General features: G+C 37.7%; 1 protein-coding gene across 3 annotated transcripts in view; it reads left to right on the top strand.

The window, feature by feature from the left end:
* Nucleotides 1–16,105, top strand: part of Dync2h1 (dynein cytoplasmic 2 heavy chain 1) — a 265,134-nt gene that overhangs the window by 8,571 nt on the left and 240,458 nt on the right. For all 3 annotated transcript variants that reach the window (XM_085844392.1, XM_085844391.1, XM_085844390.1), the window contains 13 exons: nucleotides 503–673; nucleotides 1,035–1,170; nucleotides 3,093–3,211; nucleotides 4,656–4,800; nucleotides 5,914–6,146; nucleotides 6,819–6,953; nucleotides 7,059–7,172; nucleotides 7,266–7,377; nucleotides 8,392–8,516; nucleotides 9,856–10,031; nucleotides 12,692–12,887; nucleotides 15,207–15,302; nucleotides 15,844–15,996. In XM_085844392.1, coding sequence (XP_085700518.1) covers nucleotides 503–673; nucleotides 1,035–1,170; nucleotides 3,093–3,211; nucleotides 4,656–4,800; nucleotides 5,914–6,146; nucleotides 6,819–6,953; nucleotides 7,059–7,172; nucleotides 7,266–7,377; nucleotides 8,392–8,516; nucleotides 9,856–10,031; nucleotides 12,692–12,887; nucleotides 15,207–15,302; nucleotides 15,844–15,996 — 1,911 coding nt within the window. The remainder of the gene's footprint in view (nucleotides 1–502; nucleotides 674–1,034; nucleotides 1,171–3,092; nucleotides 3,212–4,655; nucleotides 4,801–5,913; nucleotides 6,147–6,818; nucleotides 6,954–7,058; nucleotides 7,173–7,265; nucleotides 7,378–8,391; nucleotides 8,517–9,855; nucleotides 10,032–12,691; nucleotides 12,888–15,206; nucleotides 15,303–15,843; nucleotides 15,997–16,105) is intronic.

The following is a 16,105-nucleotide window of genomic DNA, read 5'->3' as shown; positions in this document are numbered from 1 at the left end:
GCTACAGTAAAGATAATCTTAGGCGATAGACTCATTCATTTTGGCAGTTTTAAATGCATGTACAAATTTAAAGGCACCTTTTAAAAATTTAAAATGCCCCCCTGTAGGTGACAAGGTTAATAATACGTAATATATATATACATACACATACATACACACCTTGGGGCAGTAGGGAAGTACACATGTATGAGGGGACTTCAGTTTTAATCTGTAGTATTACTGAGTCTGATTCAGTAGAAAAGTTAGCTGGAAGTGTCAGCAATACATAGGGTTTTATGCCCACAAAAATTTACTAGTGTAGCTTTATGATAATCACATATTAAGCAGGAATTAGTTTTTAGCCAGGCAGTCACTGGGAATCAGAAGTGGATGGTTTGAATATATTGCCTTTAACTATTTTCATCCAAGCAGGTAGTGATACAGCATGTCAAATATAACAGTTTTTTCTTTCAGATTCTTAGTTTAATGAAGAAGACATAACATTTTTTGTTTATCACTTTAGATTGATTTTGATGACACAAAAGACAAAGTACTGGTGTTTTTCAAGCTCCGACCAGAAGTAATTACAGATGGCAATCTGCATAACAACATTCTGGTTTCTTCTATGCTGGAATCACCTATCAGCTCCCTCTACCAAGCCGTACGACAGGTGTTTGCACCCATGTTGCTGAAGGTGGGTGCAGTGCTCGTGGATTTATATGGGTATTTGGTCGATAAGGAAACAGATATACATATTATTGTATTTACTCTTTAATCCATTTTAGTTCATTTGTTGAAAAAATTTATGGTGTTGGTGATTGTGTCAAACTTCTGTTACTTTAAGCTTTGTTGAATAATGGATAAAGCTATGAAATACAACTTATATCAACTTAAATAGCTAAATAACTTTTAGAAAATTTTAACTGTTGAAATGGAAGTTGAAGCAGACTTTCAATGAAGTAGAGATGTGTGGACTTAGTTTTTAGACTGCTTTTAAAGCAAGCTTGACTGGCAGTACTTGGACCAATGGCTGCTCTTGTCTGTCTTTTATTTAGGACCAGGAATGGAGCAGAAACTTTGATCCTAAACTTCAGAATCTTTTGAGTGAACTCGAAGCTGGATTGGGTATAGTCCTACGAAAATCAGATACTAACTTACCCAAGCTGAAACTTAAAGAAGACGATACTAGAGGTATATGACAATAGATGGTAGTTTATTTCCAGAGCCCAGTGTGTGTGAGAGAGACTGTGTGCGCGCACACACATGCCATTAAACACTTAGGTCAAAGGTCAATTTGTAAGAATCAGGTCTCTCCTTCCAGCTTTTGGAATCCTGGGATCAAACTCAGGTTGTCAACATTAGTGGCAAGCACCTTTTACAATTGGATCCATATTTGTGGTTCTCAAAATAATTATATAATGTAATCAGTTTGAGAGGAGGGACCCTCAATTGAGAAAATGCCTCCATAAGATCAGGCTTTAGGCAAGCCATTTTAATTAGTAAACGATTGGGGAGGGGAAGGTCCCAGCCCATCATTAATGGTGCCATCCCTGAGGTCTTGGGTTCTTTAAGGAAGCAGGTTGAACAGCCATGAGGAGTAGGCCAGTAAAGCAACACTCCTCCATGGCCTCTGCTTCAGCTTCTGCCCTGTTCCAGTTCCTATCTTGACTTCTTAATGAACCAAAGAAACCCTTTCATTCCCAAGTTTCTTTGGTCATGGTGTTTCATTACAGCAGTAGTGAAGTAGTGTCTTAACTAGGACACCATGTTTAGTGAGCTCAAAGTATAAAGTGATCATTTCATTAATACATTAGCAAATAGCTGTATTTCTTTGCAGATTTTTTTTCTGTGTTTCTGGATCTATGAATATAACCTTTTAAAGAATGAACAGATTTTCTGGGCTTGGAGAAGAAAATGTTCTTTTTAGCACTGGATAGTTTATAGAAATTGAAAATACAGTGATTATCGTATAACAGGTGCCTTGAATGCAACTCAGCCGACCAGCACTTTCTCTGTGAAGACCGTCAAGCTGTCTTGTGCTTGTATTCTTGGCACTGTGCTTTAAGACCAGTTTAAAGTGTAAGCATGGAAAAACTGTGGTGCCAAGCAAAGCACAGAAGGGGCATTGTTTACAACACAAGAAAGGAAACCAGTGGGTAAAGCCTGGCTTTGACTTTACCTTGGAACACGTGTTCAGATCTCAGATCTCACTGCCTTCCAACAGAATATGGGAGTAATGAAGATGACTGGCTGTGTACCCTGGGAAGATAATAGACTATGTATCTTATAATTCATGTGAAGATAATAGGACATTTATATTTTATTTGATACTATTTATAATTTTATTGTAGGAATAGATAAATTCCTACTTAAGACTGAAATGAAATGTACAACATACAAATAATATTGAAAAATATTAGAAGCACAAATTGCATTTTGCACAATCAAATAGATGCTTTTTAAAACTTAACCCTAATGAATAGTACTCAGCATATGATTAAGCACACAGAAATTATCTAGTTCATTGGGATATTTAAAAGAGAATTTAATAATAAAACTCTTTTGCTTATACTTTCAAATTAAGTTAAAAACAGTCATTGATTATAAATCTTTTTGTTTTTGTTTTTGTTTTTTGACACAGGGTTTCTCTGTGTAGCCCTGGCGTTCCTGGAACTCACTCTATAGACCAGGCTGGCCTTGAACTGAGAAATCTGCCTGCCTCTGCCTCTCAAGTGCTGTGATTAAAGACGTGAGCCACCACTGCCTGGCATATACTTTCTTTTCATTTGATGGAATTTACAAGCAAAATGGTATTAGGGTCAGATTTAGGGATCATTGTGTCGGACCAAATTCACAGACTGATAGCCTGTTAAGAATGGTTTACAAAAGCAGGTAGGTATCACCTAACATCAGACTCAGAAAATTGGACCTGAACTGTAAAGTAGGGGCAGTTAGTGTTTCTAACAGACTTAAGTGAGACTTTACTGCTGATAGGGATTCTAAGGTCTTTTTCTGTCCATCTTCTGGACCAGACCTAACCCAGCAGTTGAACCAAGCAGTGTGACTCCCTCTCTCTTTCCAGGATTAGCTGACTTTTTTTCTTACCTTTTTAGGTATTCTCACACCAAGTGATGAGTTCCAGTTTTGGATAGAACAAGCTCATCGTGGAAGCAAACAGATTAGTAAAGAAAGAGCCAGTTATTTTAAGGAATTATTTGAAACAATTGCAAGGGTATGTGACTCGCATAGTTTTACATGTTTGGCTTCTTGTTAATAGGCCTCAGGGTTCAGTATTTTTTAAAACCTACTTGATAGTTGCAAGCAAGATACATAGTTTAATAAATTCTAGATTTTACTTAAGGTTTATGTTTAAAATATTTAAATATGAAAATGAAAGCCATAAATTCCAATCTCTAGGATGTCATTTTCCTCAAAACCAAATAGTGTTTTCTGAAAGTACTGGGAGAAAAACAAAATCCAAGAGCTGGCAATGACCCCCTGGGTAAAGTGTTTCTTATGCAAGTGTGAGGCTCTTGAGTTTGGATCTGCATGTATCTATGACTCTAGTGCTAGTGTTGGTGACAGGAGGGTTGTGGGGGCTTGCTAGCCAGCCACCTAGTCTGATGGAGAGCTAGAAGTTCTTTGAGAGACCCAGTCTCAAAAGAAAGAAACAAGATGGAGTAGGATAGAGAAATTTACACCCTTTGGCCTCCACATTTCCACCACAAACAAGTGCTCACTTTCACACATACACAAACACACGTGCACAATATGTTCATTTACCACATACACAGAAACCCAGTACACTAACAGAGTAATTTGTATAGAGATAATATATTCTTTTGATGGAATGATTTAAAGTAGTAGTTCAAAATAATTTACAATATGGTATCTTCCTTTCTGCCTGTTTGATTATCTCTTGCTGTATGTGCTTAGGGATTTAGTAAGTGATGACTTTCAGTATGATTTTACTCTATTCAGAACAAACCAGTTTTCTATTGGTTTCTACTATTACTTCATCAACAGTATTGTCCTTATTTTTTAATGTTATTTCAGTGTTTACTATTGTGGTATGTGTGTGCATGATGTGTATATGTGGGCAAGTATGCTGTGGCATGCATGGAGTCAGATGAGAACAACCTCATGGAGCCAGTTCTTTCTTGTACTTTTGCATGGGTCCTAGGGATCAAGCTCAGTCCGGGAAGCTTGTGTGGCAGGTTCCTTTACACCACTGAACCTTTTTGCCAGTCCCAGTGGTATCATGGTAATGGTGTATTTGAAGTATATTAAAGCTTGTTTTGATGACAGTGATAAAACACAGAATAATGAATTTGTGTTCCTCTTATTGTTAGTCAGCACATTATACAGCACAACTGAATAAAGGACGTGTGGATTGTAGTGGGCAGTGTGTATATGGAACTAAAGCAGCCTCTGCTGGGAAAATAGATAAGCCCAACTTAAAGAAAACTCAGCTAAGGGCGTGAATGAATGAACAGTCTTTTTAGTATTATTTTTCAGCCTGTGTGATATTTATGTTTACGTAGGATACTTGTAAAGACAGGTCAGAAAAAGGGAGAGGAAATTAGATTTACAGCAGTTGAGCAACTCTAGGAACATTTTGATTGTTACTTAACACACAGACATAACTGCTTCAACATGAATGCCTTTCCTTTCAGGAATTTTATAACTTGGACAGTCTGTCCTTGCTAGAAGTTGTTGACTTGGTGGAGACAACTCGGGATGTTGTAGATGATGTGTGGCGACAGACAGAGCATGATCATTACCCTGAGTCACGTATGCTGCATCTCCTGGATGTCATAGGTATGGGGAGGAATCAGCTCTGGGAGCTGTGCAAATATCCTCCCTCCCTCCCTCTGTCCCTCCCTTCTTCTCTCCCTCCCTCCCTTCCTTCTTCCTTCCTTTCTTCTGTTCCTCCTTTCTTCCCTTGATTTCCTGAAGTTCTTTCTTAAAATACTTAGCACTATAGTACTAGCTACTTAAAGTAATTCTTAATAAATCATATAGATTTATCTACATACATTCTTGTTTACAGTTAGTTTAGTTTATAGATGTGCAATACTTTGATCATTGATAGAAAAAAATTTATATTTTTAGTGCTTATGCATATGTTAATTAATTTAAAAAATTAAGGATTTGTTTATGTGCATATGTGGTACCTACGGAGACCAGAAGAGGGTTTCTGATCCCTTGTACTGGAGTTACAGGCCTTTGTGAGTCACCTGACTTGGGTGTTGGGATCTGAACTTAGGTCCTCTGATGGAGCAGTGAGCACTCTTAACTGCCAAGACATTTCTCCAGCCCACCTCATGTGTTCATTTTACAATATTTTCAAATGAACTAAAATTTTTTGAAAAACACACTATTAATATCCCAGTGTTATATATTTGATTCAGAAAATATCCTTTTCATGATTTCCCTTAGAACATGAGATAAGCTCATGACAGTGTGTGTTAACAGCACTTTTTTTTTTCTTTTTCAAGACAGGGTTTCTCTGTGTAGCCTTGGCTGTCCTGGAACTCACTTTGTAGACCAGGCTGGCCTTGAACTCAGAAATCCACCTGCCTCTGCCTCCCGAGTGCTGGGATTAAAGGCGTGTGCCACCACGCCTGGCAGCACTTTTTGTTAAGTCCAGTCAGGTAGCAATTTGGAATTGCTTATTTTTACTTCTTCCATGAACTAGCCTCTGTGGCCATCAAAGAAGTATGTGTTTTGGTGCAGTTTGTTGATTGAAGAAGAATGCAAGCTAATGTCTGTATGCACATATGTATTTATAAAGACAGTTACTGATAATCGAATCTAAGGGTGAGTTGGTCTTATTTTGTGGTGGTTAATATGCGTGTTAATTTTTCCTAAGTGTATATTTTATAATTCTGTAAAAAAAATTTCATATAATCTTGCTTTATGTTTTATTAGGTGGTTCATTTGGAAGGTTTGTTCAGAAAAAATTGGGAAGCTTGAAACTGTGGGAAGATCCTTATTATCTCGTGAAAGAAAACCTTAAAGCTGGCATTTCAATTTGTGAACAATGGGTGATAGTCTGCAGTCACCTCACAGGTCAGGTGTGGCAGCGCTATGTCCCTCATCCATGGAAAAGTGAAAAATATTTCCCAGAAACTCTTGACAAACTGGGCAAACGGCTAGAGGAGGTACCAGTATGATTCTCTACCTCTTTGTCTTTAAGTGGAAGTGGGTTTTCACTGGTCTGTGAAGGCATTTTACAATTGATAAACATGTGTAAAGGAAATGATTTATTGTTTGGGTAAACCTAGGAATTAATGTCATATGAGATAAGTCCTGGCATGCTCTGGTGTAGTGCAAAGTGCATCGTGGGTGCTAAGTCCTATTTCCTATTTTTGTTAGATATGTGAGTGCTCAACATGTCAGTTGTGAAATTCTGTTTTGTTCTATGTCATAAAAGATGTAACACTGTTTTCCCTGTGTGGGATCTCTCAGGCTTTCTCTTGGCTATTGACATTGCTTCAAAGCTTGGCTCTCTTTGAGGGTGTACTCAGTGGAAATACTTCAGTTTCTCATTTACTTCAGCTATGAACTTTCATAAAAAAAATTACATAGTTAGCTTCAAAGGAAAGGGAAAATGAGAGATTGCAGAGATAATTTCACCCCTTTCTTAGGAGAAACACAAATTTTTTTTTGGTATAGAATATTTCAAACATACATAAAAGAGTAAGATACTTTCAGTTTTGTTCATTTTTCAGAAGCTACTGTAAAGAAATGTGTATAAACGCTTTAGATTTTAGTCCAATTTACAGAGTTATTTTAGCTTAATACTTTTTATGTTTTAATATATTACATTTTAGGTCTTGGCTATTCGAACAATCCATGAGAAGCTCTTGTATTTTTTACCTGCCAGTGAGGAGAGAATTGTATGCCTGTCTCGAGTATTTGAGCCTTTTACTGGTGTGAACCCCGTGCAGTACAATCCTTATACTGAGGTTGAGTCTATATGTGTTTATGCCTTTAATTTCCTTTTGTGTTCTTGACTTTTAAAGGTCACTTTGTAAAGTTTTACAGTCTAACAGGATAATTAATTTGTTTAGCCTTTATGGAAAGCTGCAGTGTCTCAGTATGAAAAGATCATTGCACCCGCAGAACAGAAAATAGCAGGGAAATTAAAGAATTATATTTCAGAAATTCAAGATAGTCCACAGCAGGTAAAATATTGAAAGATTTTACTGTTTTGTTTTGTAAGCTATTTTAATGTATGTGGTTGAATTGAGATAAACATGAACTTTGTCTTATGTTAGCTTCTCCAAGCATTTCTAAAATACAAAGAATTGGTGAAGCGTCCCACTATAAGCAAAGAACTGATGTTAGAGAGAGAGACTTTACTGGCAAGACTTGGGGATTCAGCTAAAGGTAAAGTTGATCAGAGGTAACAGTGTTTTCTTGAGACATGTTTTTATAGATGCATATTTCTTTCATGCTATGGTTTAGGATTGGAAACTATGTTAAGACATCTTTAGGACAGATCTATTTATGATATAAATGATAGATTCATTTTTATTTTTTATTTTTAATTTTTTTAAAGAATTATTTATTTAATGTAAATAAGTACACTGTAGCTGTCTTCAGACAGACCAGAAGTGAGCATCAGATGTCATTGCAGATGGTTGTGAGCCACCATGTGGTTGCTGGAATTTAAACTCAGGACCTCTGGAAGAGCAGTCACTGCCCTTAACCACTGAGCCATCTCTCCAGCCCTCATTTTTATTTTTTAAAAATTATTTATGTTCATGTCTTCTCTGCATGTATGTTTGTGCACTGTGCGCATCCTTGGTTGCCATAGAGGCCAAAAGAGGGTGTCACAGCCCCTAGAACTGTTGCAGGCAATTAGGAACTGCCATGTAGGTGCTGAAAATCGAAAAGAGCTTGTGCTTTTAACTCTCGCCATCTTGCAAGCCCCTAGATTTGTTTCAAATTAGCAGATTGTTTTCTTACATAGTGAGTTGTATTAGTTTCTTTTCCTTTTGCTATGATAAAGTACCCAGACTAAAACAAATTAAGGAAGGAAAGAATTACTGCCACTGATAGTTCAAGTTAGTCAGGAGCAGGCATTTGAAGCAGCTGCTCCTGTTATCTCCATAGTCAAAAGGAACCTGATGCATGCATGCTTGTGATAAGCTTGCTTTTCTATTCTACACAGTTCAACAACCCCTTCCCCTACAGCATGGTTCTTCCCACATGAGTTAATGTATGGTAATCACCTGAGCCTGCATTCCTATTGCTTCTGACTTGTATCATGGGGACAGCAGTGATCCTCATATATACCCCAAGGTTCTTGTGGTGTAGTGAGGATCAAGATCCACAGCATTTCTAATAAGTTTTGAAATATACTGCTTCTGTGTTATTTATTTGATTTGAATGATACAGATTTTCGATTGGACTTTGAGAATCGATGCCGAGGAATTCCTGGTGATCCATCTGGACCACTTTCTGGCAAAAATCTTTCAGAAGTTGTGAATAATATTGTTTGGGTTCGTCAGTTGGAATTGAAGGTACTTGTTTTTAATACAGTTGAACAGTGAACATTCAAAATGTACAATTAAGGTATATGACAGGGACCCTAAAGCTCTTGTGACAATACAGTTTTCCCTGCAGGCAGTACAGTTAATTTCTCATTGTTGTGACTAGATGCTAGAGAAGCAACTGTAGGAAAGAAGGATTTACTTTGGCTCACAGTGACTTTCATGATGAGCTGTTTGGATGCTTGCAGCTCCATGTTTGGTGGCTGGAGCTTATGGCATGATATTTTGGCATATCAGCAATGAGAGAATTGGGTGCAAAACCTTGCTAAGTTGTGCCCTTTATCCCTACCTCATGATTTTACCCAGTCGGTTAGGCTCCATGTCAAAGGGACACTACAGTTTCCAAAAAGTGCCTTCAGCTGGGGACCATGTGTTTAAATACCTAATCCAGTAGGACGAAGTTTACCTTCATGCCATAATATCTCATTTTCATTGAGATGTAACGAAGTCTAAGAACACATGTGTGGAGAAGGTTCTGGTTCTGTGCATTTTCACAATAGAGGAGTTTGTCACGATGTGTTGCTCAGAGCCTTTGAAAGCATCTGTGTGGACTGTATCTTTGATACTAGATTCAGACAAAAACTTGGGATGTCACATTGGTTTGAAAGTCTAACCACAAGTATTTTTATGTCACTAAAATCACATCAGAAGTTTAAGGAAAGGCAAAAGGTAGTTATACATAATTGCCTGTGATAATGTTATTAAAATTGAGCTCAGACTCTGTTGGACCTATTATTAATATGTATAGGTTTTGAATTGACCTGTATAATAAACATTAAAGGTCATGGGATATTATAAAACCTACTTCTCAAAGCTGTACCTTTGAACTATACTCTGAAATATTTTGCCTTGTATTTTCCATCAGTCATTTCTCGAGAGTACCAGAATTGGCAGCTATGGAGGAAGACACATTTTTTTTTTTTTTTTTACCTGACATGCAAATCTATTTCTTGTTTGAACTATTAAGAACGTTTTTAGCAACTGGCCAGTATTATTCTGAATATGTTTAGGAGTAATGTCATGCTCTGAGTATGAGTGAAGTTCAGCGCTTGCTTGCTTTGCCTTCCCTTCCTTTAATTCTTTATACCTTGTTTGACTGTCCTCTTGGGATTTATTATTCTGAGGTTGTGTGATTCAGAAGGCAATTAGAGGATGATCCGCTTAGTCCGTACGGAAAAGCTTTATTCTCTTGTTTATAAATGAAAGAAAAATGTGTTTTGAGTCTCAAGTCAGAGAAAGGACCTCCTAATTTTAAAAGCTGAAATCTAGCTAGCATTAATGCTTATCTTTGTCATTTGACTTTTTAAAGGTAGACGATACTATCAAGATAGCAGAAGCTCTTTTGTCTGACTTGTCAGGATTTCGATCTTTTCATCGGAGTGCTGAAGATCTCTTGGACCAGTTCAAGCTCTATGAACAAGAACAGTTTGATGACTGGTCAAGAGAAGTCCAGTCAGGGTTGTCTGACTCCAGGTCAGGTCTGTGGTAAGTGCCAGCACTGCAGTGTGAGCACAAAGCCACGTCCATGTGGGAAGATGAAAAGAGCCCTTCTCTACGGACATGCTGCTGCTTGTTTATGAGTTGTTGCATGTAAAACATTTTTACTCTTTTTATTTCAAGGATTGTTTTTATCATTTTTATGTGTATATGTGGGAATGTCACCTATATGCTCCATTGCCCTCAGAGGCAAAACAAGTGCCAGATAACTAGAGTTAGGGGAGACTATGGGCTTTGACTTTGTTGTTGGGAACTGAACTTGGGTTGTCTAGGAGAGCTGGGCCATCTATCTCATTGGCCCTGAGTGTACTGTAAGTCTCTAAAGTTGGAAACTTTAACTATGCAACTGGAGTTGCCTGCCTGCCCTCTCCAGTCACATGTCTAGACCTGGGTACTGCAGATTCTTTTTTGAGAATTAGATATTCCTTCTCTCATGATTTTTTTTATGAAAAATGTCTCATACATTTTTTTCTACCTTTTTAAAACAACTAAATGCATAAGCACTTTAAATTGCAATTACTTTTGAACCCTTTAAGAAAGAGGTATTTTTCTCATGACACTCCAAGTCGTAAGTAAACCTTTGGCAAGTAGTTACTAAATTTTATTTAATATTTTGTTAGTTACCATTGTCTTAGTAGCAATTCATTGGGTGTGACTAGGAAAAAAAATCCACATTCTTTTGTACCTGCAGTCAGTTTTCTACAGTATATTATTATCTCTACTTTAGACACTTGTTGTGTCTCCTCTTACTGGGACTCAAACTCATGCCTTGTACATGCAGTTTACATTTGAGGTATAACTTCAGCCTCTTTTCCACCTCAACAGATAAAGTATCCTTATGTTGCCCTGGTTTGGCGGGGGAGGTTGTTATTTCAAATTCTTATGTGTGCAGCCACAATGTCTTTTTTAAAAGAAACTGTTCATAACATGAAGTTCTATCCCCTTTCTCTACTCTCAGTAGAAGTATAATCAATCCAAATACACTCTTAAATTGGATAGATAACGCATTTCCCTGACGATAGTTCTGGCTCATGAGGAAGATTAGAGGAACCCAGAGGTTCTTATGGTATAGTGACTATAATTTTGTGCAATTTAACTCTTTATTTCCTACATGGAGTGAAAAATGAAGAAGATGATCTAGCCCCCATCTTCCAGAACTGTAGCTAGCTAGGTTTGAAAGTTAGTTTCCTTTGTCATGTAGACCCTGTTGTGGTTTGCTCTATAAGGTGCTGAGTGATCCTAGGGCTGCGAATGAGCCTCATGAACCTTTCCAACACTGATTTTCTCATCTCAACAAAATCTTTCCTCTATCTTTTTTTGGGGTGGAGAGTATCAAACCTTTTCTAGTCTTTGCAATCATCAGAGTCCCTCTGAAGATATCCTTTGAAGTCCTGGTATATGCAAACTTCTTTGAAGAAGGCAAAAGAGTTCCCATTGTAGTGGTGGTTATGCTTATGAGTACATACAGGAATACTGGATCTTCTTTTTAAGTGATTTAACATCTTCTTTTGTAATAGTTTATTGGAGGTGATAGTAAGTAAGCACAATGCATTTGGTCCTTGCTTTCTTGATTACCTCTTGTGAATTTTCTTAATTTTGAAAATGACTTGAAAGGAAGAATACAATGTAAACTAATAAATCAAAAATAATGTCTACTTTATGATGATGAGTGTTTTTTTATAATCTACACTGATAGAAAACTCCAAAGCAGTTTTATTATTAAAGTCTTATTACAAGAAAAGGCAAATTTAAAGAGTAAGGGATTTAAACATGTGATAGTTTTTGTTCTTAATGATTTGATTTAGTTGTTGATCCTTTACTAAAACTATGGAGGATGCAATCAGATCACAGACATCCTGGGTCCCATTAGGACCAAGTCAGATCCTTCTTGTGTGTCAGTCTTGATTCTTACCTCAGTTCAAGGGTGGATTTTTTTCTGATTTATAAAGTGCTCATTTATGTAATGATGTAATACTGCAGCTTGAATACTGCAGCTTGTTATCAAAGTCTGGATGGTAAGAAAACATGGGAAGAACTTCCTTTTTTTAACACTGTCCCAGCTTAATTTAAAAGATAGCTGCACAGTACAATTTGTTAACTTCAGTTCTTGAGGCAGATAGCATACTGAATCCATACCATTACACAAAGAGCACCATAACAGGACTTCAAATCTCTACAGCATGTAAAACCAGCCCTTATTGCACCAAGTTAAATAAGTCTTAAAAGTTCTCCTCAGGCTCTGTATTTTTTTCAAACCAAGTAACTCTAATTTGATTGCACAAGAAATTATTGATAACAACACAAACATATAACTTCCTTTTGAAGAATAAGCAAGAGGAACAGAGTTAGAATGCCTGACTTAGAAAGTTTGTTTGTTTCAACTGTTAGGTTTGTGGAAAAGTTTAACAAAATGCTGTGTTTATTATCAGTTTCATTACACCAGAGCTTAACAACAGTGTAGCTTCAAAGATTCCTCTCACCTCTCACCCCTCTCCTCTCCTCTCCTCTCCTCTCCTCTCCTCTCCTCTCCCCTCCCCTCCCCTCCCCTCCCCTCCCCTCCCCTCCCCTCCCCTCCCCTCCCCTCCCCTCCCTCCCTCCCCTCCCTCCCTCCCTCCCTCCCTCTCTCTCTCTCTCTCTTTCTCTTTCAGTATTGAGGCTAACAGCCGAATAATGGAATTGGATCCTAATGATGGGGCGTTAAAAGTGCATTATTCTGATCGCCTGGTGATTCTTCTGAGAGAAGTCCGTCAGCTTTCTGCCCTGGGCTTTGTCATTCCTGCGAAAATACAGCAGGTTGCAAATGTTGCTCAGAAGTTCTGCAAGCAAGCCATCATTCTTAAGCAAGTATGAATGACACCTTTGAAGATACTTTTGCTTTTTTAAACTTAACATTAACATTAATTTTCATTCTGAAATCAGAATGGCAGGAAGCAGACAAGCATAGCACTGGAGCAGTAGCTAAGAGTTTTACATCCTGATCCACAGGAAACAGGCCTAGCCAGAGACTGGGCCTGGTGAGGGCTTTCTAAAACTTCAGAGCCCCCAGTGACACAGTCCTCCGACAAAGCCACACCTACTGTAACAAGGACACATCTCCTAATCCTTCGAAGTGGTTGATCAGCTGTGGAATAAGCATGTAAATCATATGAGCCTATGGGGCCATTTCCATTCAAACCATCACAGACCTTTAATGTTATTTCTTTCCCTTTAGCCTGTATATCACCCATGGAAATGCCATTAGGGAGGAGGATTCTTGGCCATTTCTATTTTGATTTCTGTGTCTACTGCAACCAAAATATGTGTAAGGTGGACAACCAGGAGTGTTCACAAAAGCCTATCTTGTCTTGGCGGCCTTTGGGTCCTCCCTGTTCAATATGCTGTAGGGAGGTGTACCTGAAGTTTTCATACAATAACCATTTCTTCTGCATTGGCAAGTCATGCAGGGTACCATTATTCCAATTCTTTTTTAAAAAAAAATCATTTTTATTAGCTTACAAAGTAGTGGGTTTCCATAAGGATTTAAAAAAAATTATTTGACTTTTTTGTACCTGGGTATTTTTCCTACATGTATATCTGTACCATGTACCTGCAGAGGCCAGAAGAGGGCATTGTATCCCCTAGAACTAGAATTACAAATGGGCTTGTCATGGGTACTAGGGGTTAAACCCAGGTCCTCTGAAATAGCAGCCCATGCTCTTAACCACTGAACCATCATCCCAGCTCTCCCATAAGGATTTTTCATACATCGTTAGTTTTGATTTTCTTCATTCTCCACGTCTTTCTCTCTTACTTGTTTACCATATATCGCTACTTAAACCTTTAGCTCCCTGTTCCCCCCCACCTACATACTACTATCTCCCTCTCCTAATAAGCCCCCTACCTCCACCTCAGTTTCCTTCTGCTTTCCTGACCTCTTTGCATATTCTCAAGTTAAACACATAGATCTAACAATTTGAAGCTAGGGTCTGTATATGAGAGAGAACATGTGATATTTGTCTTTCTGGACCTAAGTTTTTCACTTGGTATGATATTTTTTGGTTCCATCTATTTTCCTTTTTTTTTTATAGCTGAATAGAATCCCATTGAATACACATAGCACATTTTCATTATCATTCATTAGTTGATGGACACCTAGACCAGTTGCAGTTCTAGCTCTTGTGAATAGAACAGCAATGAATACGGTGTGTCTTTGTACTAAGGTGTGCAGTTCTCTGGGTATATGTACAGAAGTGGTATGCCTGGGTCAAAAGGTCTATTTTCAGCCTTTTGAGGAACTTTCATACTCTAAAGTTCCTCCTTTAAGAGCAAACATGAAAGATGTCCAGGAAAGAATTATGTGCTAAGGTTGGTAAGATGTGTGATGGTAAGGATGGACCTTCTGAGTAGGAATTGTGCTAGTTTTGCTGTCAGTCAGGAAACTGCAAGTTATATATGCTTCATGATGAATACAAGAGAGAGATGGTATTGAATTACAACTTTCAGGCTCCCCTCATCCACTGGGCATATAGGAATATCTGGCTTGAGAAGCAAGAGCAACAGCTGTTTCAATGAAGTAATCTGGAACACACGTGTGGGGAGCATAGCCGATATCATGGGTATGATCACATAGCCAATATCTTAAGCTAGGATTTGAAACAGGGAGACTAGTTAGTTCATAACTGTTGCCCTGGTCTTACCAAGAAATTAGTATATGGATTCAAGAGGGGGACAGAGGTCAGAAGATATGGTTGAAATGAAGGTATATTTTGAAAGTATAGGTTTTTGCTGATGTGGAACTTGAAATCAAGAGAAGTCCATTTCTGATGTGAACCATGTTACGCACTACAGAGAAGTCAAGTGCTTTTTGAGAAGTGCAGAAGAAGGAAATTCTGTCTTTTAGCAATAAGCTTCTTCTTAGAACTGAGTTCCTTTCATCCTGGTGGGGTGAACTTGATTCCAGGGAATAAATTTTATTGTCTGTTTGACCAGTCTTAGGACATGACTTGATAAATTGTAGCACCTCAAAATATATGTGTTGATTGGGCATATTGATTCATAAATTCTGACCTGGAGACGAAAAACTATTTCTGTTTGACTTTTAGGGTTGAGAAAAGGTATTACTATTTGAATAAAAATAAAGGAAATAATGCAAATGCGCAACATATTATTACTTGTATTTTGTAGGTGGCACATTTTTACAATTCCATTGATCAACAGATGATTCAGAGTCAGAGGCCAATGATGCTGCAGTCTGCCTTAGCATTTGAACAGATAATTAAAGTAAGTGAGCGCTTCATGCTTCATGACACAAATAGAGAGGTTGTGTTTATCCTTTAGTTTTACAGCCACTCACTGTGTGAGCACACGTGACGTCATTTTGCCTCCAGTGAGTTCCTTCATTCTTAGTGAGTCCCCACTATAGATTTAAGTAATTAGAATGCTTCCAATTACTTTGGTAGTGGGTTTGATGAGCTACCTTGCTATGTGTCATGCACAGTTCACATGCTACTGCAGTCTTTCTTCTGAGCTGGAGATCTTGTACACAGAGTGCTTGAGGGCTTGAGTGTTGTTTTTCTTTAAAACTATCTCCCGATTTTGTAACTCACGACTTTGCTTTTTTGTTTATTTAAATGTCTGTAGGAAATTGGAAAAATTCATGGTAGGTTTTAGACTACATGGTACTTTGTGACTGCAAAGTTTTTGAAATGTATACCTTATTTTTCATAGATATCAGTGTTAAGAATAATTGGGCTTTGAACATAAAATTAAACCTTTCTGGAAAAAGCACTGTATCTGAATACTATTGTTTATTATACTGTAGAATTCAAAGGCAGGGAGCGGAGGCAAGTCACAGATTACTTGGGACAACCCTAAAGAACTAGAAGGCTACATCCAGAAACTACAAAACGCTGCTGAGCGACTTGCCACCGAGAATAGAAGACTGAGAAAGTGGCACACTACATTTTGTGAAAAGGTATATTTTGTTTATAGAATTTATCATACTGTGACTGGAACTGAACGAAAATAATTAGTGTTAGTATATATTTACAGTTTTTCTTGTGACGTAATTCAAGATTTGAAGT

The sequence above is a fragment of the Mus caroli genome, unplaced genomic scaffold, assembly GCF_978045245.1.
Source record: "Mus caroli unplaced genomic scaffold, Mus_caroli_1 scaffold_11, whole genome shotgun sequence".
Lineage (NCBI taxonomy): Eukaryota > Metazoa > Chordata > Mammalia > Rodentia > Muridae > Mus > Mus caroli.
Note: the sequence above shows the minus strand (reverse complement) of the source record. Positions and strands in the feature narration are given on the sequence as shown.